At 72.4% G+C, this 17,371-nt stretch overlaps 1 protein-coding gene across 2 annotated transcripts; it reads right to left on the minus strand.

The window, feature by feature from the left end:
* Positions 1-358: 358 nt before the first annotated feature.
* HDAC6 (histone deacetylase 6) lies at positions 359-16,778 on the minus strand. 2 transcript variants are annotated; one of them, XM_075918470.1, is made up of 29 exons: positions 16,625-16,778; positions 15,244-15,351; positions 14,996-15,121; positions 14,783-14,871; positions 14,145-14,229; positions 13,989-14,029; positions 13,771-13,867; positions 13,470-13,567; positions 12,908-13,012; positions 12,753-12,821; positions 12,373-12,499; positions 12,177-12,242; positions 11,996-12,055; positions 11,363-11,452; positions 10,392-10,498; positions 10,248-10,315; positions 9,994-10,138; positions 9,183-9,311; positions 8,923-9,091; positions 8,632-8,765; positions 8,484-8,552; positions 7,175-7,367; positions 4,825-4,974; positions 4,339-4,513; positions 4,034-4,266; positions 3,805-3,891; positions 3,164-3,310; positions 2,398-2,526; positions 359-1,002 (listed from the first exon to the last, which is right to left on the minus strand). In XM_075918470.1, exons 2-29 carry the CDS (start codon positions 15,244-15,246, stop codon positions 934-936), a joined length of 3,060 nt encoding a protein of 1,019 aa, XP_075774585.1. In that variant the 5' UTR covers positions 15,247-15,351; positions 16,625-16,778; the 3' UTR covers positions 359-933. The 2 variants fall into 2 exon arrangements, with proteins under 2 accessions (XP_075774585.1, XP_075774586.1); XM_075918471.1 differs by lacking the exon at positions 3,805-3,891.
* Positions 16,779-17,371: the final 593 nt, after the last annotated feature.

Here is a 17,371-nt window from a genome sequence, read left to right on the forward strand (position 1 = left end):
GGGTGCAGCGTGCGTGTTGCCGGGGCGATGGAGTTAGGTGAGTGTGTGCTGTGCTGGTTACTTAGGAAACGGGGCACAAATACCCATGATCCCCAGCGGCCATGAGATAGTAAGTGCATGGGGAGGATAAGGAACTGCCAGGAGAGGTGGGGCTTAGACTGCAGGGTCATGCGCTGAGCCATTCGTGGGACAATTCGCCAGTGGGTCTCTGCCTGCACCGTGGAACCGCTAAAGCTCCGTTTCCTAGGGTGCTAACCCCAGGGCCTGGGGAGCCGCCCAAGCAGGAGCTGAACGGGCCGCAGGCTGGGCCGGTGCCTGCCTGTAACTCGCCGAGCAGACGCATGAAATGGGACCCACACATTATTCACTTTGTATTGCAACAGGCACCCAGAACAGCACAGTCAGCGAGGGCCCGTCCCCCCCCCCCCGCTCCAGGCAAGCTGCCCCCCGCTTCCTCACCTCACGGCCACAGGGGGCCCAGTTCACAGGGGGCCTACACTAAGTGGGGTGGGAGGGCCCCATGTTGGCACCAGCAGGCCCCATTCCATGGTCAGGCAACCCCATGTCCTCTTGTGGGGGGAGAAACAAGCCCCCCCCAGCCATGGGGATGCTAAAGTGCTGGGCCCAGCGGTTATGGGGTGGGGAGGAAGAGATGAACCCCTTGCATGGTCCAAAAAAGACCCTTTCTGCTTTGGGGGGGGGGGGTGCTGGAGCAGGATTGTCTCATGTGTGGGGGGGGAGAGAATCAGGGGTGTGGATGGGGCAGCAGAGAGGGGGGCAGGTGGCCAGCCCCCCAACAGATACACGAGGGGGTAAGAGTTCCTTGATGCTGCTGGTGAGTTGTTTGGCACGTGTATAGCCCTTTAAGAGAGCAGGCTGGTCCATGGTAGGAGGAGCGGGGGGATCCAAGCCCCCCTTCCCGTGAGGCAGCGCTCAAAGCGGAACAGCTGGGTCCTCACCAAACTTCATGCGGTGAGCCAGGGCCTTGGCTGGCAGCAGGGTCTGGGGCCAGGAAAGAAGGGGGGAGGGTCAGAATGGGACAATGGGGACAATGGAACCACCTTCCCCCTCCACCCCACGGCTTTAATGGAATGTCCCAATCTCATGCATGCACCTCCTCTCTCAGAGAATGGAACAGTCCACATGAATAGGTACAATCTCCCTGCTCCTATAATGGACTAGAATGCCCCAGGAATTACCCCCCCCCCCTCATAGTATATCCCTCCCCTCCCCCAAGGCATGGCACACTGATGGCAGGTCATCCCAAACCCAGGAGTGACACTCTTCCCCCTCCCACTCAGCAGAGAATGGAATGATCCAATAGAAAGTCTGTTTGCACCCCCCACATGCAATAATGGAGTGTCCCATTTCCCCCCCCCAGGAGAATGCAATGGTCCAGTACAGCTCCCTCCCACTCCCACACCACAATGGATTGTCCCAGCCCTAGACTCATCATTAGATAGAGGGATTGTGCACTCCCCCCATTGCCAGAGAATGGGAGGGTCCACACTGGGTCAGACCACAGGTCCAGGTGACCAGAACCGGCAATCATCCAGTGACCCGTCGCCCGTTCCTGGCTTCTGGCAAACTGAGGCTAGGGCCACCCTCCCTGCCGCGCCTGGCTAGTAGCGATCAATGAACCCATCCTCCTTGAATGGATATAGCCCTGTGGCAGGGAGTTCCACAGGTTAACCACCTTGTGGGAGAACTGCTGCCTCTGCACTGCATTGGGTACGCCCTCGTCCTTATGGCAGAGCAGGGGTGGGGAAACTTTGTGGGAGCAGGGCCTGGTGATGCTCAGAAAAGTCAGTCGGGGCCGCCCATGAGCCAAAAAACAAAACCAAAAACAACCCCCCCCCCCCCTCCCCGCACACACTCTGATGGACGTGGCCTCGACCGAGGAGCAGAAACCCCCCCCCCCCCCCCATCTCCCTCGCACGCCAGTGCCTTGTGGGGCCCAGGCTAGTAGAGTTGTGCACTCCAGTCCCACAGGGAGGTGATGGGGGGGGGGGCTGAGGTTCCCCACCCCCGTGGGAGAAGGGGTAAATCTCTTCATTCCCTTTCTGCACGGCCCCCCACCCCATCCCCCTTGGCCCTTCACCGCTGAATGACCCCCCAGGGGTGACATCCGACCAGCCGGGGGGGGGGGGGGATTACTCCTGGGACTGGAACATTCCATTACTGCATGGGAGGGGGGTGCTGTTCCATTACAGCAACCTGTTACTCCCAAAGCTGGGACGCTCCATCATGCCAAAGGCTGCAGGGGGAGGAATGTACTAGCCCATTCGGCCCCAGCCAATCAGCAGCCCCCCAGCTACGACACCTGCCCCCACCCCACATCTAGGCAGAGGGGGAACCCTGATGTACCATGTGACCATGGAGGGAGGCGGGGCTTACCGGGTGATGGACATATGATTGACAGGTGTAGCACCAGACAGAGAGGTCCGCGTAACTCAGCACCAGGGGGTGGCCGGAGATGGAGCCATGAGCCAGCATGTGCTGATGGACGTAGCGGCCGCACAGAACCTGGGGGGGCAGCAGTTACAGCCACTGGGCACGGGGGGGGTGCGCACTGGCAGAGCTGCTGGGGACTGCAGGTGGGGAGTGAGGGGCGCTGGCAGGGCTGGGGCGCTGGGGGCTGGGAGTGGGCAGGGCTGAGGGGCAGGAGTGGGGGGGGCATGGGCTGCGGCTCCGGCGTGAGGGGCACTGGCAGGGCTCGGGGGGGCAGGAGTGGTGGGGGGGGCGGGGGGGCACGGGCTCTGGCTCCGGAGTGAGGGGCACTGACAGGGCTGGGGGGGCGGGAGTGGGGGGGGCGGGGCACGGGCTGTGGCTCCGGAGTGAGGGGGAGTGGCAGGGCTGGGGGGGCGGGAGTGGCGGGGGGGCACGGGCTGTGGCTCCGGCGTGAGGGGCACTGGCAGGGCTGGGGGGGCGGGAGGAGGGGCGGGGGGGGGCACGGGCTGTGGCTCCGGCGTGAGGGGCACTGGCAGGGCTAGGGGGGCAGGAGTGGGGGGGCGGGGCATGGGCTGTGGCTCCGGCGTGAGGGGCACTGGCAGGGCTGGGGGGGCGGGAGTGGCGGGGGGGGCGGGAGTGGCGGGGGGGCACGGGCTGTGGCTCCGGAGTGAGGGGCACTGGCAGGGCTGGGGGGCAGGGAGGCGCCACTCACCTGGTAGCAGGTCAGGCAGACCCAGTTCTCGCTCTCGCTGCCGCACTCCTCGCACGGGGCCAGCACGTCCAGGCCGGCGGGCGGAAGAGGCCGGACGGAGTCCAGGTGGGGGCACCAGGGCAGAGGGGTCACAGCGTAGAGCGTCCCCTGCAGAGACACCAGGATGGACCCCAGGCGCTCGGGCTCCCAGCCCCGCCCCCCCCCCCCCCCGGAGAGACCCCCGGCGCTCGGGCTCCCAGCCCCGCCCCCCCCCCCCCGGAGAGACCCCCGGCGCTCGGGCTCCCAGCCCCGCCCCCCCCCCCCCCGGAGAGACCCCCGGCGCTCGCGCTCCCAGCCCCGCCCCCGCCCCGGGAGAGACCCCAGGCGCTCGCGCTCCCAGCCCCGCCCCCGCCCCCCCCCCCGGGAGAGACCCCCAGGCATTCGCGCTCCCAGCCCCGCCCCCGCCCCCCCCCCCCCCCGGGAGAGACCCCAGGCGCTCGCGCTCCCAGCCCCGCTCCCCAATCCCCCGGGAGACACCCCAGGTGCTCTGGGTCCCAGCCCCCCGGCGTCAGGCGGTGCAGTCACCGAGCGCTGGGCATGTGAGGCTGGTGAGGGGATGCAGAGGGGAGCAGAGCGCCAGGTGGGGGGGGGGGGTGTCTCACCGTGTCTGCAAACTCCACCTCCAGGCGGAGGGTGGGGGTGGGGCCGGGGAGCAGGGCAGCCGCTTCGTTCAGGAGAGCGGGGGCATCCTGGGGGGGGGGGGGGGGGGAAGGGGGCGAGGGATGAGCTGCAAATCCCTCCATGTCCAGGCTGCTCCCCCATAAAAGACCCCCACCCCTGCCCCCTGGATTTCACGCCCCCAGCAACCTCCCCTCCCCCCACTGGCCCTACCTCTGAGGCCTCTGGCACTAGAGGCTCCGCCCCTCCAGGAGACACCCCGCCCACAAGGGCGGAGTCAGGGCTCAGGGGGCGGGTGCCACAGTCAGACTCCGCCTCCTCGCTGAGGCAGAGGGCTCCCAGCTTCAGGGTGTCATCCAGCGAGCCCTCGGAGGCTGGGGGGCTGGGGGACTCCCCGGAGGCCGCGTCGGGGCCCGGCTCTGGCCTGGCGTCCTCCTGGACCGGCACTGCAAGAGACGGAAAGTGTGTCCGGGGGGCCAGGCGGCAGGGGCCACGCGGGCCCTCGGGGCCCCACTCACCGTCCAAGCGCAGGCAACTCCAGTACTCGCGGTGCGCGGCGCTCGCCCGGGCCAGCGACTGGAGGGCGCCGGGGTGGGGGGCTCGCAGGCGGCCCAGCTCCGGCAGGGGGTCCCCCAGCAGGGTGCGGGTGCACATGGTCATGGACTCGGAGATAGACACCAGGTTGTAGCCCCCCTGGGGGGCAGAAGAGAGGTGGAACTTGGGGGCGCCCAGCCACCCGTGTCGCTGCCCATCTGGCCCCGGCAGCCCGGGGTGGTGCATGAACAACGGGCGCACGTGTCTCGCACGCTCAGTAGTAGTGATCTCACGTGCACGCCCGCCCGAACGCGCCACGCAGGGTTAATCGCAGATCCCGTGCCGGGCGTCGATGACACCCAAGAGCGAGGGACCCGCCCCCCGTGCAGCAGCGCAGGGCGCCAGGCAGCTGGGCCACGAGGGGAGCCCGACGGGGACACCCTGCGCCCTCCACGCCCCGCCCCACCTACCTCGAGGACCAGCACGACCCGGCCCCCCGCCAGCCCCAGCAGGAGGTGGGTCATGTGGGCGTAGCATTCGGGGCTCACCAGACACCCCCCCAGCGGGTCGCCACGGGCGGCGTCGAATCCGGCCGACACCAGCACCAGCTCGGGGTCGAACTAGAGAGAGTGAGAGAGAAAGAGTGAGAGCGAGCCCCGCCGGAGAACACAGGCGTCCAGGCACAGCCCCGCCCCCCGCCCGCCCCCACCCCCGCCGGAGAACACAGGCGTCCAGGCACAGCCCCACCCCCCGCCCCCCCCCACCGGAGAACACAGGCATCCAGGCACAGCCCCACCCCCCGCCCCCCGCCCACCCCCACCCCCGCCGGAGAACACAGGCGTCCAGGCACAGCCCCACCCCCCGCCCCCCCCCACCGGAGAACACAGGCATCCAGGCACAGCCCCACCCCCCGCCCCCCGCCCGCCCCCACCCCCGCCGGAGAACACAGGCGTCCAGGCACAGCCCCGTCCCCCGCCCCCCGCCCGCCCCCACCCCCGCCGGAGAACACAGGCATCCAGGCACAGCCCCGTCCCCCGCCCCCCGCCCGCCCCCACCCCCGCCGGAGAACACAGGCGTCCAGGCACAGCCCCGCCCCCCGCCCGCCCCCACCCCCGCCGGAGAACACAGGCGTCCAGGCACAGCCCCGCCCCCCGCCCGCCCCCACCCCCGCCGGAGAACACAGGCGTCCAGGCACAGCCCCACCCCCCGCCCCCCCCCACCGGAGAACACAGGCATCCAGGCACAGCCCCACCCCCCGCCCCCCGCCCACCCCCACCCCCGCCGGAGAACACAGGCGTCCAGGCACAGCCCCACCCCCCGCCCCCCCCCACCGGAGAACACAGGCATCCAGGCACAGCCCCACCCCCCGCCCCCCGCCCGCCCCCACCCCCGCCGGAGAACACAGGCGTCCAGGCACAGCCCCGTCCCCCGCCCCCCGCCCGCCCCCACCCCCGCCGGAGAACACAGGCATCCAGGCACAGCCCCGTCCCCCGCCCCCCGCCCGCCCCCACCCCCGCCGGAGAACACAGGCGTCCAGGCACAGCCCCGCCCCCCGCCCGCCCCCACCCCCGCCGGAGAACACAGGCGTCCAGGCACAGCCCCGCCCCCCGCCCGCCCCCACCCCCGCCGGAGAACACAGGCGTCCAGGCACAGCCCCACCCCCCGTCCCCCCCCACCGGAGAACACAGGCATCCAGGCACAGCCCCACCCCCCGCCCCCCGCCCGCCCCCACCCCCGCCGGAGAACACAGGCGTCCAGGCACAGCCCCACCCCCCACCCCCCGCCCACCCCCACCCACGCCGGAGAACACAGGCGTCCAGGCACAGCCCCACCCCCCGCCCCCCGCCCGCCCCCACCCCCGCCGGAGAACACAGGCGTCCAGGCACAGCCCCACCCCCCGCCCCCCGCCCACCCCCGCCGGAGAACACAGGCGTCCAGGCACAGCCCTACCCCCCGCCCCCCCCCCACCGGAGAACACAGGCATCCAGGCACAGCCCCACCCCCCGCCCCCCGCCCACCCCCACCCACGCCGGAGAACACAGGCGTCCAGGCACAGCCCCACCCCCCGCCCCCCGCCCGCCCCCGCCGGAGAACACAGGCGTCCAGGCACAGCCCCACCCCCCGCCCCCCGCCCGCCCCCACCCCCGCCGGAGAACACAGGCGTCCAGGCACAGCCCCGCCCCCCGCCCGCCCCCACCCCTGCCGGAGAACACAGGCGTCCAGGCACAGCCCCGCCCCCCCCCCCACCCCCGCCGGAGAACACAGGCGTCCAGGCACAGCCCCACCCCCCGCCCCCCCCCCGCCGGAGAACACAGGCGTCCAGGCACAGCCCCACCCCCCGCCCCCCCCCACCGGAGAACACAGGCGTCCAGGCACAGCCCCGCCCCCCGCCCGCCCCCACCGGAGAACACAGGCGTCCAGGCACAGCCCCGCCCCCCGCCCGCCCCCACCCCCGCCGGAGAACACAGGCGTCCAGGCACAGCCCCACCCCCCGCCCCCCGCCCGCCCCCACCCCCGCCGGAGAACACAGGCGTCCAGGCACAGCCCCACCCCCCGCCGGAGAACACAGGCGTCCAGGCACAGCCCCACCCCCCGCCCCCCGCCCACCCCCACCCACGCCGGAGAACACAGGCGTCCAGGCACAGCCCCGCCCCCCGCCCGCCCCCACCCCCGCCGGAGAACACAGGCGTCCAGGCACAGCCCCGCCCCCCGCCCGCCCCCACCGGAGAACACAGGCATCCAGGCGCAGCCCCGCCCCCCGCCCGCCCCCACCCCCGCCGGAGAACCCAGGCATCCGGGCTCCGGCCCCGCCGGCGGCACCTGGTAGGCGACGGGCAGCACCAGGCGGTGGAAGGCAGCCAGGTACTCGGGGTCGCCCATGCGGGGGCCGTTCCAGGGCACGTTGAGGGTGAAGCCGCAGCCTGGCCCCCGCCCCACGCGGTCGGCGTCGGCGTCCTCCGAGGAGGGGAAGAAGGAGCCGTGGTCGTACCGGTGCAGGGAGACGTACAGCACGCTGGGGGGGGGGCGGGGGGGGGTCAGTACAGCTCGCGCCCCAGCTGCTCCCGCCCCCCAGCCGCTCCCTTGTCCCCCAGGGCTGCTCCCGCCGCTCCACTGGCCACTGCTCCCTCGTCCTCCATCACTGCGGCTCCCGCCCCCTGGTCGCCCCCTTACCTCCCAGTGCCACGGCTCCCTGGTCGCCCCCTTACCTCCCAGTGCCACGGCTCCCTGGTCCCCCCCCCACTACTCCCCCCCGGTTCCCCCTTACCTCCCAGTGCCACGGCTCCCATCCCCCCGGTCCCCCCTTACCTCCCAGTGCCACGGCTCCCTGGTCCCCCCCCCACTATTCCCCCCCGGTTCCCCCTTACCTCCCAGTGCCACGGCTCCCTGGTCCCCCCCCCACTATTCCCCCCCGGTTCCCCCTTACCTCCCAGTGCCACGGCTCCCATCCCCCCGGTCCCCGCTTACCTCCCAGTGCCACGGCTCCCTGGTCCCCCCCCCCACTACTCCCCCCCGGTTCCCCCTTACCTCCCAGTGCCACGGCTCCCATCCCCCCGGTCCCCCCTTACCTCCCAGTGCCACGGCTCCCTGCCCCCCCCCCCCACTACTCCCACCCCCTGGTCGCCCCCCCCCACTACTCCCACCCCCTGGTCCCCCCCCCCCCACTACTCCCACCCCCCCGGTCCCCCCTTACCTCCCAGTGCCACGGCTCCCACCCCCCCGGTCCCCCCTTACCTCCCAGTGCCACGGCTCCCTGGCCCCCCCCCACTACTCCCACCCCCCCGGCCCTCCCTTACCTCCCAGTGCCACAGCTCCCACCCCCCGGCCGCCCCCTTTCCTCCCAGCGCCGCAGCTCCCACCCCCCTACCCCCCCGGCCCCCCCCTTACCTCCCAGTGCCGCGGCTCCCACCCCCCCCACTGCTCCCGGCCCCCCCTTACCTCCCAGTGCCCCGGCTCCCTGGTCCCCCCGGCCGCTGCCCCTGCCCCCTGGTCGCCCCCTTACCTCCCAGCGGCATGGCTCCCGCCCCCCCCCCACTGCTCCCGCCCCCCGGCCGCTCCCTCACCGCACTCATCACTGCTGTTCCCTCGCCCAGTCTGTCGACCCACCACAGCCCCCCCATGGGCATGGTACCTTGGATCTTCCTCAAACATGTGCTGGGTTCCGTTGCCGTGGTGAACATCCCAGTCCAGGATCATGACCCTGACGACGAGAAGATAAGGATGGAACCCAGGCGCCCAGGCCCCGCCCCCCGCCCAGGCCCCGCCCCCAGGCCCCTCACCTCATGGGCCGGCCCGCCAGGCGCTGCGCGAAGCGAGCCGCCAGGGCCACCGAGTTGAAGAAGCAGAAGCCACAGGCCATGTCGGACTCTGCGTGGTGCCCGGGCGGGCGGACGATGGCCACAGCGTTCTGCACCTAGAGCCAGGCAGAGGCACGGGGGGGTGAGAGCACCAAGGGGCAGCCAGCTCTGGGGTGAAGCAGCTGGGCAACAGCCACACAGAACGCTACCCAGGGCCAGCTCTGGGGAAGGGAAGCAAGTTTTCATCTCCCGGGGCCTGGCCCCACCCCTCACCTGGCCCTCCAGCACGGCCTGCACGGCGTTGAAGGCGGAGCCGGCCGCCAGCCGGGCGCAGGCGTACGAGCTGCTGCAGATGTAGATGGAGTTGTAGAGCCCGCCCTGGCGATGCAGGTCACGCGGCTTCATGCCGGCCGTGGACTTGAGCGTCTCCACGTAGGCCGGGCTGCGAGGGAGGCAAAGCGGCTAGGAGTGCGCACGGCCGCCCCGCCCCCCACCAGGGAGAGCCCCGTGGCCCGGCCCCTCCGGCCCCTCACCTGTGGCACATGCTCAGCTCCTCCTCCTCGGCGCCGCGGGCTGGGATGCGGCGGCACCGCTCCGTGAGACGCAGCTCCCCGTGGCGCTGGAAGATGCGCGAGACCCGCTCCGGCAGCTCCGGGTGCTGGCTGGGGGCGGGAGGACTTAGCGTGCACACCGGGGCCTCTTCTCTGCTGGGGGGCCCCTCCCCCAGGAACAGGGAGAGAACCCAGAGCCCCCCGCCGCCCTCCCACAGCGAGGAGAAAACCCAGGCGTCCGGGCTTCTAGACCCCCCCTTGCTCTAACCACTAGCCCCCGCTTCCCTCCCAGAGACCCCAGGCCCCTTGCTCTAACCACTAGCCCCCGCTCCCCTCCCAGAGACCCCCCCTTGCTCTAACCACTAGCCCCCGCTTCCCTCCCAGAGACCCCAGGCCCCTTGCTCTAACCACTAGCCCCCGCTCCCCTCCCAGAGACCCCCCCTTGCTCTAACCACTAGCCCCCGCTCCCCTCCCAGAGACCCCCCCTTGCTCTAACCACTAGCCTCCGCTCCCCTCCCAGAGACCCTCCATCCTTGTTCTAACCACTCTTCCCCGCTCCCCTCCCACAGCCGGGAGAGACCCCAGGCCCCTTGCTCCAACCACTAGCCCCCGCTCCCCTCCCAGAGACCCTCCATCCTTGCTCTAACCACTAGCCCCCGCTCCCCTCCCAGAGACCCCCCCTTGCTCTAACCACTAGCCCCCGCCCCCCTCCCAGAGACCCCTCCCTTGCTCTAACCACTCTTCCCCGCTCTCCCCCCACAGCCGGGAGAGACCCCAGGCGTCCGGGCGGTACCTGTCCCACATGTTGTAATGCTCCGTCATGCGCTCGTCGTACACCAGGCCGGTACGGGCAGCTGGGAGGGGTCGCTCCACCTCGGGGGGGCCGGTGGGGGTCATGGGGGCCGGCTCCCCTTCTGCATCCTCAGCGGTGTGGGAGGCTGGGAGAGGGGGGAGCCAGAGCTGAGGGGCGCGGGGGCAGCTCGCCACGCCCCCAGGGAGGGGGAGCAGGGCCGGGGAGCGCCGGGGGGGCTGCGGGCCAGGACTCACCCTCTCTCCGCAGGCTGTGCCAGTATCTCTCGTGGGCTGCAAGCGTCCCGGCCACAGAGCTCCGGGCGCTGGGGAGGGGAGCAGGCCGGAGTGAGTGGGGTGCCGACGCAGCGCTTGCCCCTCCCCCGCCAGAACCCCGCTCACCTGGCACACGGGGCCACGGGCGGCTCCAGCCGGGGACAGGGGTCCCCCAGGAGGGTCCTCAGCGCCGCACAGACCCCCTCGGCCAGGGAGCCCAGGTCGTAGCCACCCTGGGGAGGGGAGAAAACGGGTCAATAGCTCCCCCAGCCCCCCTGGCAGCCACCGCTGGGGCGCGGCGCCTGGGAACAGCAGCATGTAACGCCCGGGGCCAGGATGCAGCCACCGCTGGGGCGCGGCGCCTGGGAACAGCAGCATGTAACGCCCGGGGCCAGGATGCAGCCACCGCTGGGGCGCGGCGCCTGGGAACAGCAGCATGTAACGCCCGGGAACAGCAGCACGTAATGCCCGGGGCCAGGATGCAGCCACCGCTGGGGCGCGGCGCCTGGGAACAGCAGCACGTAACGCCCGGGGCCAGGATGCAGCCACCGCTGGGGCGCGGCGCCTGGGAACAGCAGCATGTAACGCCCGGGGCCAGGATGCAGCCCCCGCTGGGGCGCGGCGGCTGGGAACAGCAGCACGTAACGCCCGGGGCCAGGATGCAGCCACCGCTGGGGCGCGGCGCCTGGGAACAGCAGCATGTAACGCCTGGGAACAGCAGCACGTAACGCCCGGGGCCAGGATGCAGCCACCGCTGGGGCGCGGCGCCTGGGAACAGCAGCACGTAACGCCCGGGGCCAGGATGCAGCCACGGCTGGGGCGCGGCGCCTGGGAACAGCAGCACGTAACGCCCGGGGCCAGGATGCAGCCACCGCTGGGGCGCGGCGCCTGGGAACAGCAGCACGTAACGCCCGGGGCCAGGATGCAGCCACCGCTGGGGCGCGGCGGCTGGGAACAGCAGCACGTAACGCCCGGGGCCAGGATGCAGCTACCGCTGGGGCGCGGCGGCTGGGAACAGCAGCACGTAACGCCCGGGGCCAGGATGCAGCCCCCGCTGGGGCGCGGCGGCAGCGAGCTCTGGGAGGGGGCAGACTCACCTCCAAAGACAGCAGCACCTTGCCTCCCGCCAGGGCCAGCAGCAGATGAGTCAGATGGGCGAAGCCCGCGGGGGACACGGCCATCTCGCCCTAGGGGTGCGCACGGCTCCGTTGGCCAGGCTCCCTGCCCCCCAGACCAGCCCTCCCTGGGCCCCTGCCCCCTATCTAGACCCCACGACCCAACACCCCTCTCACCCCCCCACGACCCAACACCCCTCTCACCCTGCCCCCCACCGGCCTCACTCCCCCCTGCCCCACGACCCAACACCCCTCTCGCCCTGCCCCCCACCGGCCTCACTCCCTCACCCCCCCACGACCCAACACCCCTCTCACCCTGCCCCCCACCGGCCTCACTCCCCCCTGCCCCACGACCCAACACCCCTCTCGCCCTACCCCCCACCGGCCTCACTCCCCCCTGCCCCACGACCCAACACCCCCTCACCCCCCCACGACCCAACACCCCTCTCGCCCTGCCCCCCACCGGCCTCACTCCCCCCCGCCCCACGACCCAACACCCCTCTCGCCCTGCCCCCCACCGGCCTCACTCCCCTCCACAACTGAACACCCCTCTTGCCCTGCACCACTGACCTGGCACCCCCATGTCCCCCCTGCAATGGGGGGGACCCCTCTTACCTTGGGATCCCCGAGCGCAGCATCAAACCCAGCAGCCACCAGAACCAGCTGGGGCTGGAACTGAGAACAAAACAGGAGATCACAGCCTGGAGCCCCCCGCCCCTGCCAGCCCCCTGCCCCCGCACCTCATTCCCCGCCCCCCCCCCCAGTCAGACCCAGCCCCACTGCCCACCCCTCATACCTCAAAGGCCACAGGCAGTAGGATGTGCAGAAAGGCAGCGAGATAATCCCCGTCGCGCATTCCCACCTAGGCACAGACACACACCGGTTGGGTGGCTCTTCGGGAGCTCGAATGCAGCCACTTCTAGGGTGGGGCTGCAGGGGAACAGCCGCACATAACGCTCGGCCCGGCCGCCTCCCGCAGCCTCCGGTCTTACCGCATTCCATGGCACGTTGATGTTGAACCCCTCCCCACGGCCCTGCCCCACGGCGGGGCTGTCGGATGCCGGCAGGTGGGGCCAGAACCTCCCGTCCTCATAGCGATGGATGGAGAAATAGAGCACGCTGCAGAGAGACGGGGCAATGAAGGGCCAGGGCCGGCGCCCCCCGCCCGCAGCCCCCGCCGGAGCCCCCCACCCGGCGCCCCCAGCCCCCGCCCGCAGCCCCCGCCGGTGCCCCCCGCCGGAGCCCCCCGCCCGCAGCCCCCGCCGGAGCCCCCCGCCCCCGCCGGAGCCCCCCGCCGCCCCCGCCGGAGCCCCCCACCGCCCCCGCCGGAGCCCCCCGCCCTCCGCCCCTGCTCTGAGCAGCGGGGACTGACCTGGGGTCCTGCTCAAAGAGGAACTGTGTCCCCTGCCCATGGTGAACGTCCCAGTCGACAATCAGGACGCTGGAGAGAAGCGAGACTTGTTAGGGGGCTCGGCTCCCGGCCTGCCCCCTGCCCCGCCGTCCGGCTCCCAGCCCCCCATCGCTCACCGGTCCACTCCCAGGTTTTGCCGGGCGTATCTGGCCGCGATGGCCAGGTGGTTGAAGATGCAGTATCCGTCCATCTTATCGTGGTGGGCGTGGTGTCCTGGAGGCCTGAATGGAGACAAACCGGGCTAGCAGAGGGCTCACCTGTCACTAACTTGCGGCCCCCTCTGGGGTGGGGCAGCTGAGGAACAGCCGCATAGAACGCTGCCCGGGAACGACACGGGCGCTGAAACGGGGCTGTTCCCGACTGCCCTGCCCGAGTAAGGGCTGCAGCCCAGCACATGCTGCCTGGGTCGTTTCTCTTGGGAGGAGAAAGACGAAGACGGGGGCCCCGCAGCCCAGCGCCGGCTGGGACAGCTTGAGGGCAGATTTGAGCCCCTGGGGCTGTGCGGATACAGGGGGCCGAGGGGACGGGGCCCAGACTGCCCCTGGGGCGGTGCGGATACAGGGGGCCAAGCAGGATCCAGTCCCACGAGCCCCACGTCCGGCCGCGCAGCCTGGGCCAAGGTCTGGGAAGCAGCCTGGGATCAGCCGCCGCGCGGGGGCCCCACCCAGCCCCTCCTACCGGATCAGCGCCAGCCCGTTGCGCAGCTCCCCCGCCTGCACCTTCTCCAGCAGCCGCAGGAGGCAGCCGCTCGCCAGCCGGGCACCTTGGTACGAACCCTGGGGCAGGAGCAACGGAGAGCGGGGCTTGGACACCGAGCCCCCGGGGGGCCCACAGACGGCACAGGGGGACAGCCCGCCAGGACCCCGCGCCGGGGAACCCCGGCCTCCAGCCCCCCCCCCCCCCCCCGCCAGCGTCCCCTCGCAGAGCCGGGGAACCCAGGCATCTGGGGGGGGTCCCTCGCTGGCTGGCAGGAGCTCACCGGGTGCAGGAAGACGGAGTCGAACGTCCCCGACAGGCCCCTCAGCTCCTCCTCACTCATCTGCTCCGTCGACTTCACCAGCTCCACGTACCCTGGGCTGAGACACAGAGAGAGAGCGAGCCCCTCGCCCCTGCCTCGCTGGTACCCTCCAGCCCTGCCGTTGCCCCCCTGCTGCCCCGCAGCCCCAGCTGGCCCGCCCCCCCGGCTGCCGTCCGTACCTGTGGACCAGCAGAATCTCTTCCTCTGTAGCCGGCCGGGCCTGTGAGGACAGAGGAGGGAAGTGGGGGGCTGCAGCAGAGCGGGGGGAGGGGCAGCTGGTCTTGGGACACCTCCGGGCAAGGGACAGACCCAGGGGTCCCAGCCCCTCCTCTCACCTCGACTGGGACGCAGCGTTCCCACAGGCCGCTCTGCAGCAGCTTCTCCTGCACGGCCACCAGCCGCTCCGGGCGCTCCGGGAAGCTGGGGGCGAAACGACAGAGCGGGAGAAAGTGGCCGGGGCTGGGGGGCTGGGGAGGGAGGGAGGGGCGCCGGGGGGCAGGGGCTGGGGAGGGAGGGAGGGGCGCCGGGGGGCAGGGGCTGGGGGGCGGGAGTGAGGGGTGGGCGCCGGGGGGCAGGGGCTGGGGGGCGGGAGTGAGGGGTGGGTGCCGGGGGGCAGGGGCTGGGGGGGGGGGCAGGGGCTGGGGAGGGAGGGAGGGAGGGGGCGCCAGGGGGCAGGGGCTGCGGCAGGAGTGAGGGGCGCTGGGGCTGGGGAGGGAGGGAGGGAGGGAGTGAGGGGCGCTGGGGCTGGGGCTGGGGAGGGAGGGAGGGAGTGAGGGGCGCCGGCAGGGCCGGGGGGGCAGGCGATGTGCCCCCCAGAGCGAGGATCCCGGCGCTGGACGGGAGGGGCCCGGGCCCAGATCCCAGATAAGCTAGGGGGCCGGTCGCTGGGGGGGAGGCGGCTCGGGGGCCGTGGTGACTGGCGGGAGGGGTCGCTGGGGTGGGGGTCGTGGCTCCCCCCCCCCCCCCCCCGTACCTGTCATCCCACAGGCAGTGAGACTCTGTGAGCCGCTCGTCAAAGGCCAGGCCCGTCCCCACGGGCACCGTCCCCTCCACGCCCAGGTCCTGGGGGGGACACGACAGTGGAGCCAGGCGCCGGCCCCCCCAGACCCGCTCCCCTTCCCCCCACGGCCAGGGAGCAGGCGCCGCCAGCGGAAAGCCCAGCCCCACGGCCCCCCCCCCCACCTACCAGGCGCCGCAGCCCCGACTCCAGCTCCTCCGTCTCTCTGCTCGCCCGCTGCGCTCGGCCGCGGCGCTTGGTTTCGGGCAGCCCGGGGCTCCGGCGTGGCTGGGGGCCCCTCCGGCCACCTCGCTTCTGGGGGGGAAGCACACGGGGCAGAAGGGGGGGCTTGGACCTCGCCAGCCCCCCCCAGCCCTTGGCAGGCCCAGGCAGCCTCGCGCCCAGAGCCAAGGGCCCCCCCCCAGGGCCAGACTCACCATGGCCGTGTGCTGGGGGGGCAGGTCCCTTCAGGATCGGGAGGGGGGAGCTGGGTCCTTCCTCTGCCAAAGCTTCTCCGCCCAGGGTGTCGCCATGGCGGGGCAGGGCTGGGGGCAAAGGCCGTTAGAGGGGCCAAACCCCGACCCCCCCGGCCTCCACCCTGGGCCGGCGGGGGCTGCGGGGCAGGAGCAAGGGGCACTGGGGAAGGCAATTTTAGGGGGGGCACGGGGTGCAGGGCTGGGAGGCGAAGGGGTGGCAGGGGGTGAGGGGCACAGAGCTGGGGGTGTACAGATGGGGGAAGGGGCGGGGCTGAGGGCAGCAGGGTAGGGGGGCGCTGGGGGCAGTGCTGGGGGGTGAAGGGCGCTGGGGGGCGGGGCAAAGGGGGCAGGGTGGGGGGCGCTGGGGGGACAGTGCTGGGGGGTGAAGGGCGCGGGGGGCGGGGCTGAGGGGGCAGGGTGGAGGTGCTGGGGGGTGGGGCATGGGGGCAGGGTGGGGGGCACTGGGGGGCAGTGCTGGGGGGGTGGGCAGTGCTGGAGGGTGAAGGGCACTGGGGGGCGGGGTGAGGGGGCAGGGTGGGGGGCGCTGGGGGGCAGTGCTGGGGGGTGGAGGGTGCTGGGGGGCAGTGCTGGGGGGTGAAGGGCGCTGGGGGGCGGGGCAAAGGGGGCAGGGTGGGGGGCGCTGGGGGGACAGTGCTGGGGGGTGAAGGGCGCTGGGGGCGGGGCTGAGGGGGCAGGGTGGAGGTGCTGGGGGGTGGGGCATGGGGGCAGGGTGGGGGGCACTGGGGGGCAGTGCTGGGGGGTGGGCAGTGCTGGAGGGTGAAGGGCACTGGGGGGCGGGGTGAGGGGGCAGGGTGGGGGGCAGTGCTGGGGGGCGGAGGGTGCTGGGGGGCAGTGCTGGGGGGTGAAGGGCGCTGGGGGCCGGGGCATGGGGGCAGGGTGGGGGGCGCTGGGGGGCAGTGCTGGGGGTGAAGGGCGCTGGGGGGCGGGGCCGAGGGGGCAGGGTGGGGGCGCTGGGGGGCAGTGCTGGGGGTGAAGGGCGCTGGGGGGCGGGGCCGAGGGGGCAGGGTGGAGGTGCTGGGGGGCGGGGCATGGGGGCAGGGTGGGCGGTGCTGGGGGGCGGGGCCGAGGGGGCAGGGTGGGGGGTGCTGGGGGGCGGGGCATGGGGGCAGGGTGGGGGGTGCTGGGGGGCAGTGCTGGGGGGCGGGGCCGAGGGTGCTGGGGGGCGGGGCAGGGGGGGCAGCGGGCGGGGCCGGAGCAGCAGGCTGTGGGCGGGGCTTGGGGGAGCAGGTCCCAGAGCGCTGCCCCCCCCCCCGGCCCGTGCCCGCGGCACCAGCTGCCCGCCCCGGGTGCCCAGCCACGTGCGCGAGCGGGCTGCTCTCACCTGCCGCGCCCCTGCAGATGGTCTCTCCCTGCCGCGCGCAGCCTGATGGTGTCACCCAGCCCCGTCCCGCCCCGCCCCGCCCCGCCGGGAGATTCCATTCGGAGTAGGGCGGGGGGGGGGAAGATGGCAGAGACCATTGACGGAGGAGGGGGCTGGTCATGACCATTCACCCTGACCTTGGGGGAGATCTGGGCGAAACCAATCACGATGAATGGAGGGGGTGGGGATCCTGGGAGTGGCCATTGGCACTGAGCGGGGGGGAGGGGAGCTGGGAGAGACCATTGACTTGCTGGAAGAAAAATCTCCCTGTTTCTTCACTGGCCTAGGTCGGGGGGGGGGGGATTTACTCCCTTGACCCTGTGACCCTTAATTCTCTTGACCCCTCCCCAGCTTGTTCCCGTGACCCTTCACCCCGGCCTCTATTTTTCCTTGGATTCCCCCCCCCAACCTCTCGGCTCCTTGGGCCTTGGCCCCTTGCCCCCCCCAGGGGAGCTGGGCCCCCTCGGCCTTCCCCTAGTGAAGGGAGCCGCAGGGAGGGCTCCCTAGGTGCTGAGATGCAGCCACCTCTGGGGCAGGGCAGCTGGGGAACAGCCGCATAGAACGTAGTGGGGGAGGGGTGAGGCAGGGAGGGCTTGGCACCAGCAGTGGGCGCTGGGCCTGCCCTGAAGTAGCCATGGGGCTGGGATAGCGAGCCCGACCCCCGCACCAGCGTGTGTCCCGGCTGGAGGGGCCCCCAGCTCTGCGCCG

This window comes from Pelodiscus sinensis, unplaced genomic scaffold (genome assembly GCF_049634645.1).
Source record: "Pelodiscus sinensis isolate JC-2024 unplaced genomic scaffold, ASM4963464v1 ctg120, whole genome shotgun sequence".
Classification (NCBI taxonomy): Eukaryota; Metazoa; Chordata; order Testudines; family Trionychidae; genus Pelodiscus; species Pelodiscus sinensis.

Bases quoted from the DNA above. Each gene is read 5' to 3' on its own strand.
- HDAC6 (XM_075918470.1), bottom strand. The intron at 8,553-8,631 runs GTGAGGGGCCTG...TCTCGTCGTCAG, and splicing joins CTGGCGGGCCGGCCCATGAG to GGTCATGATCCTGGACTGGG. The intron at 7,368-8,483 runs GTACCATGCCCA...CCCCCCCCCCAG, and splicing joins ATGTTTGAGGAAGATCCAAG to CGTGCTGTACGTCTCCCTGC.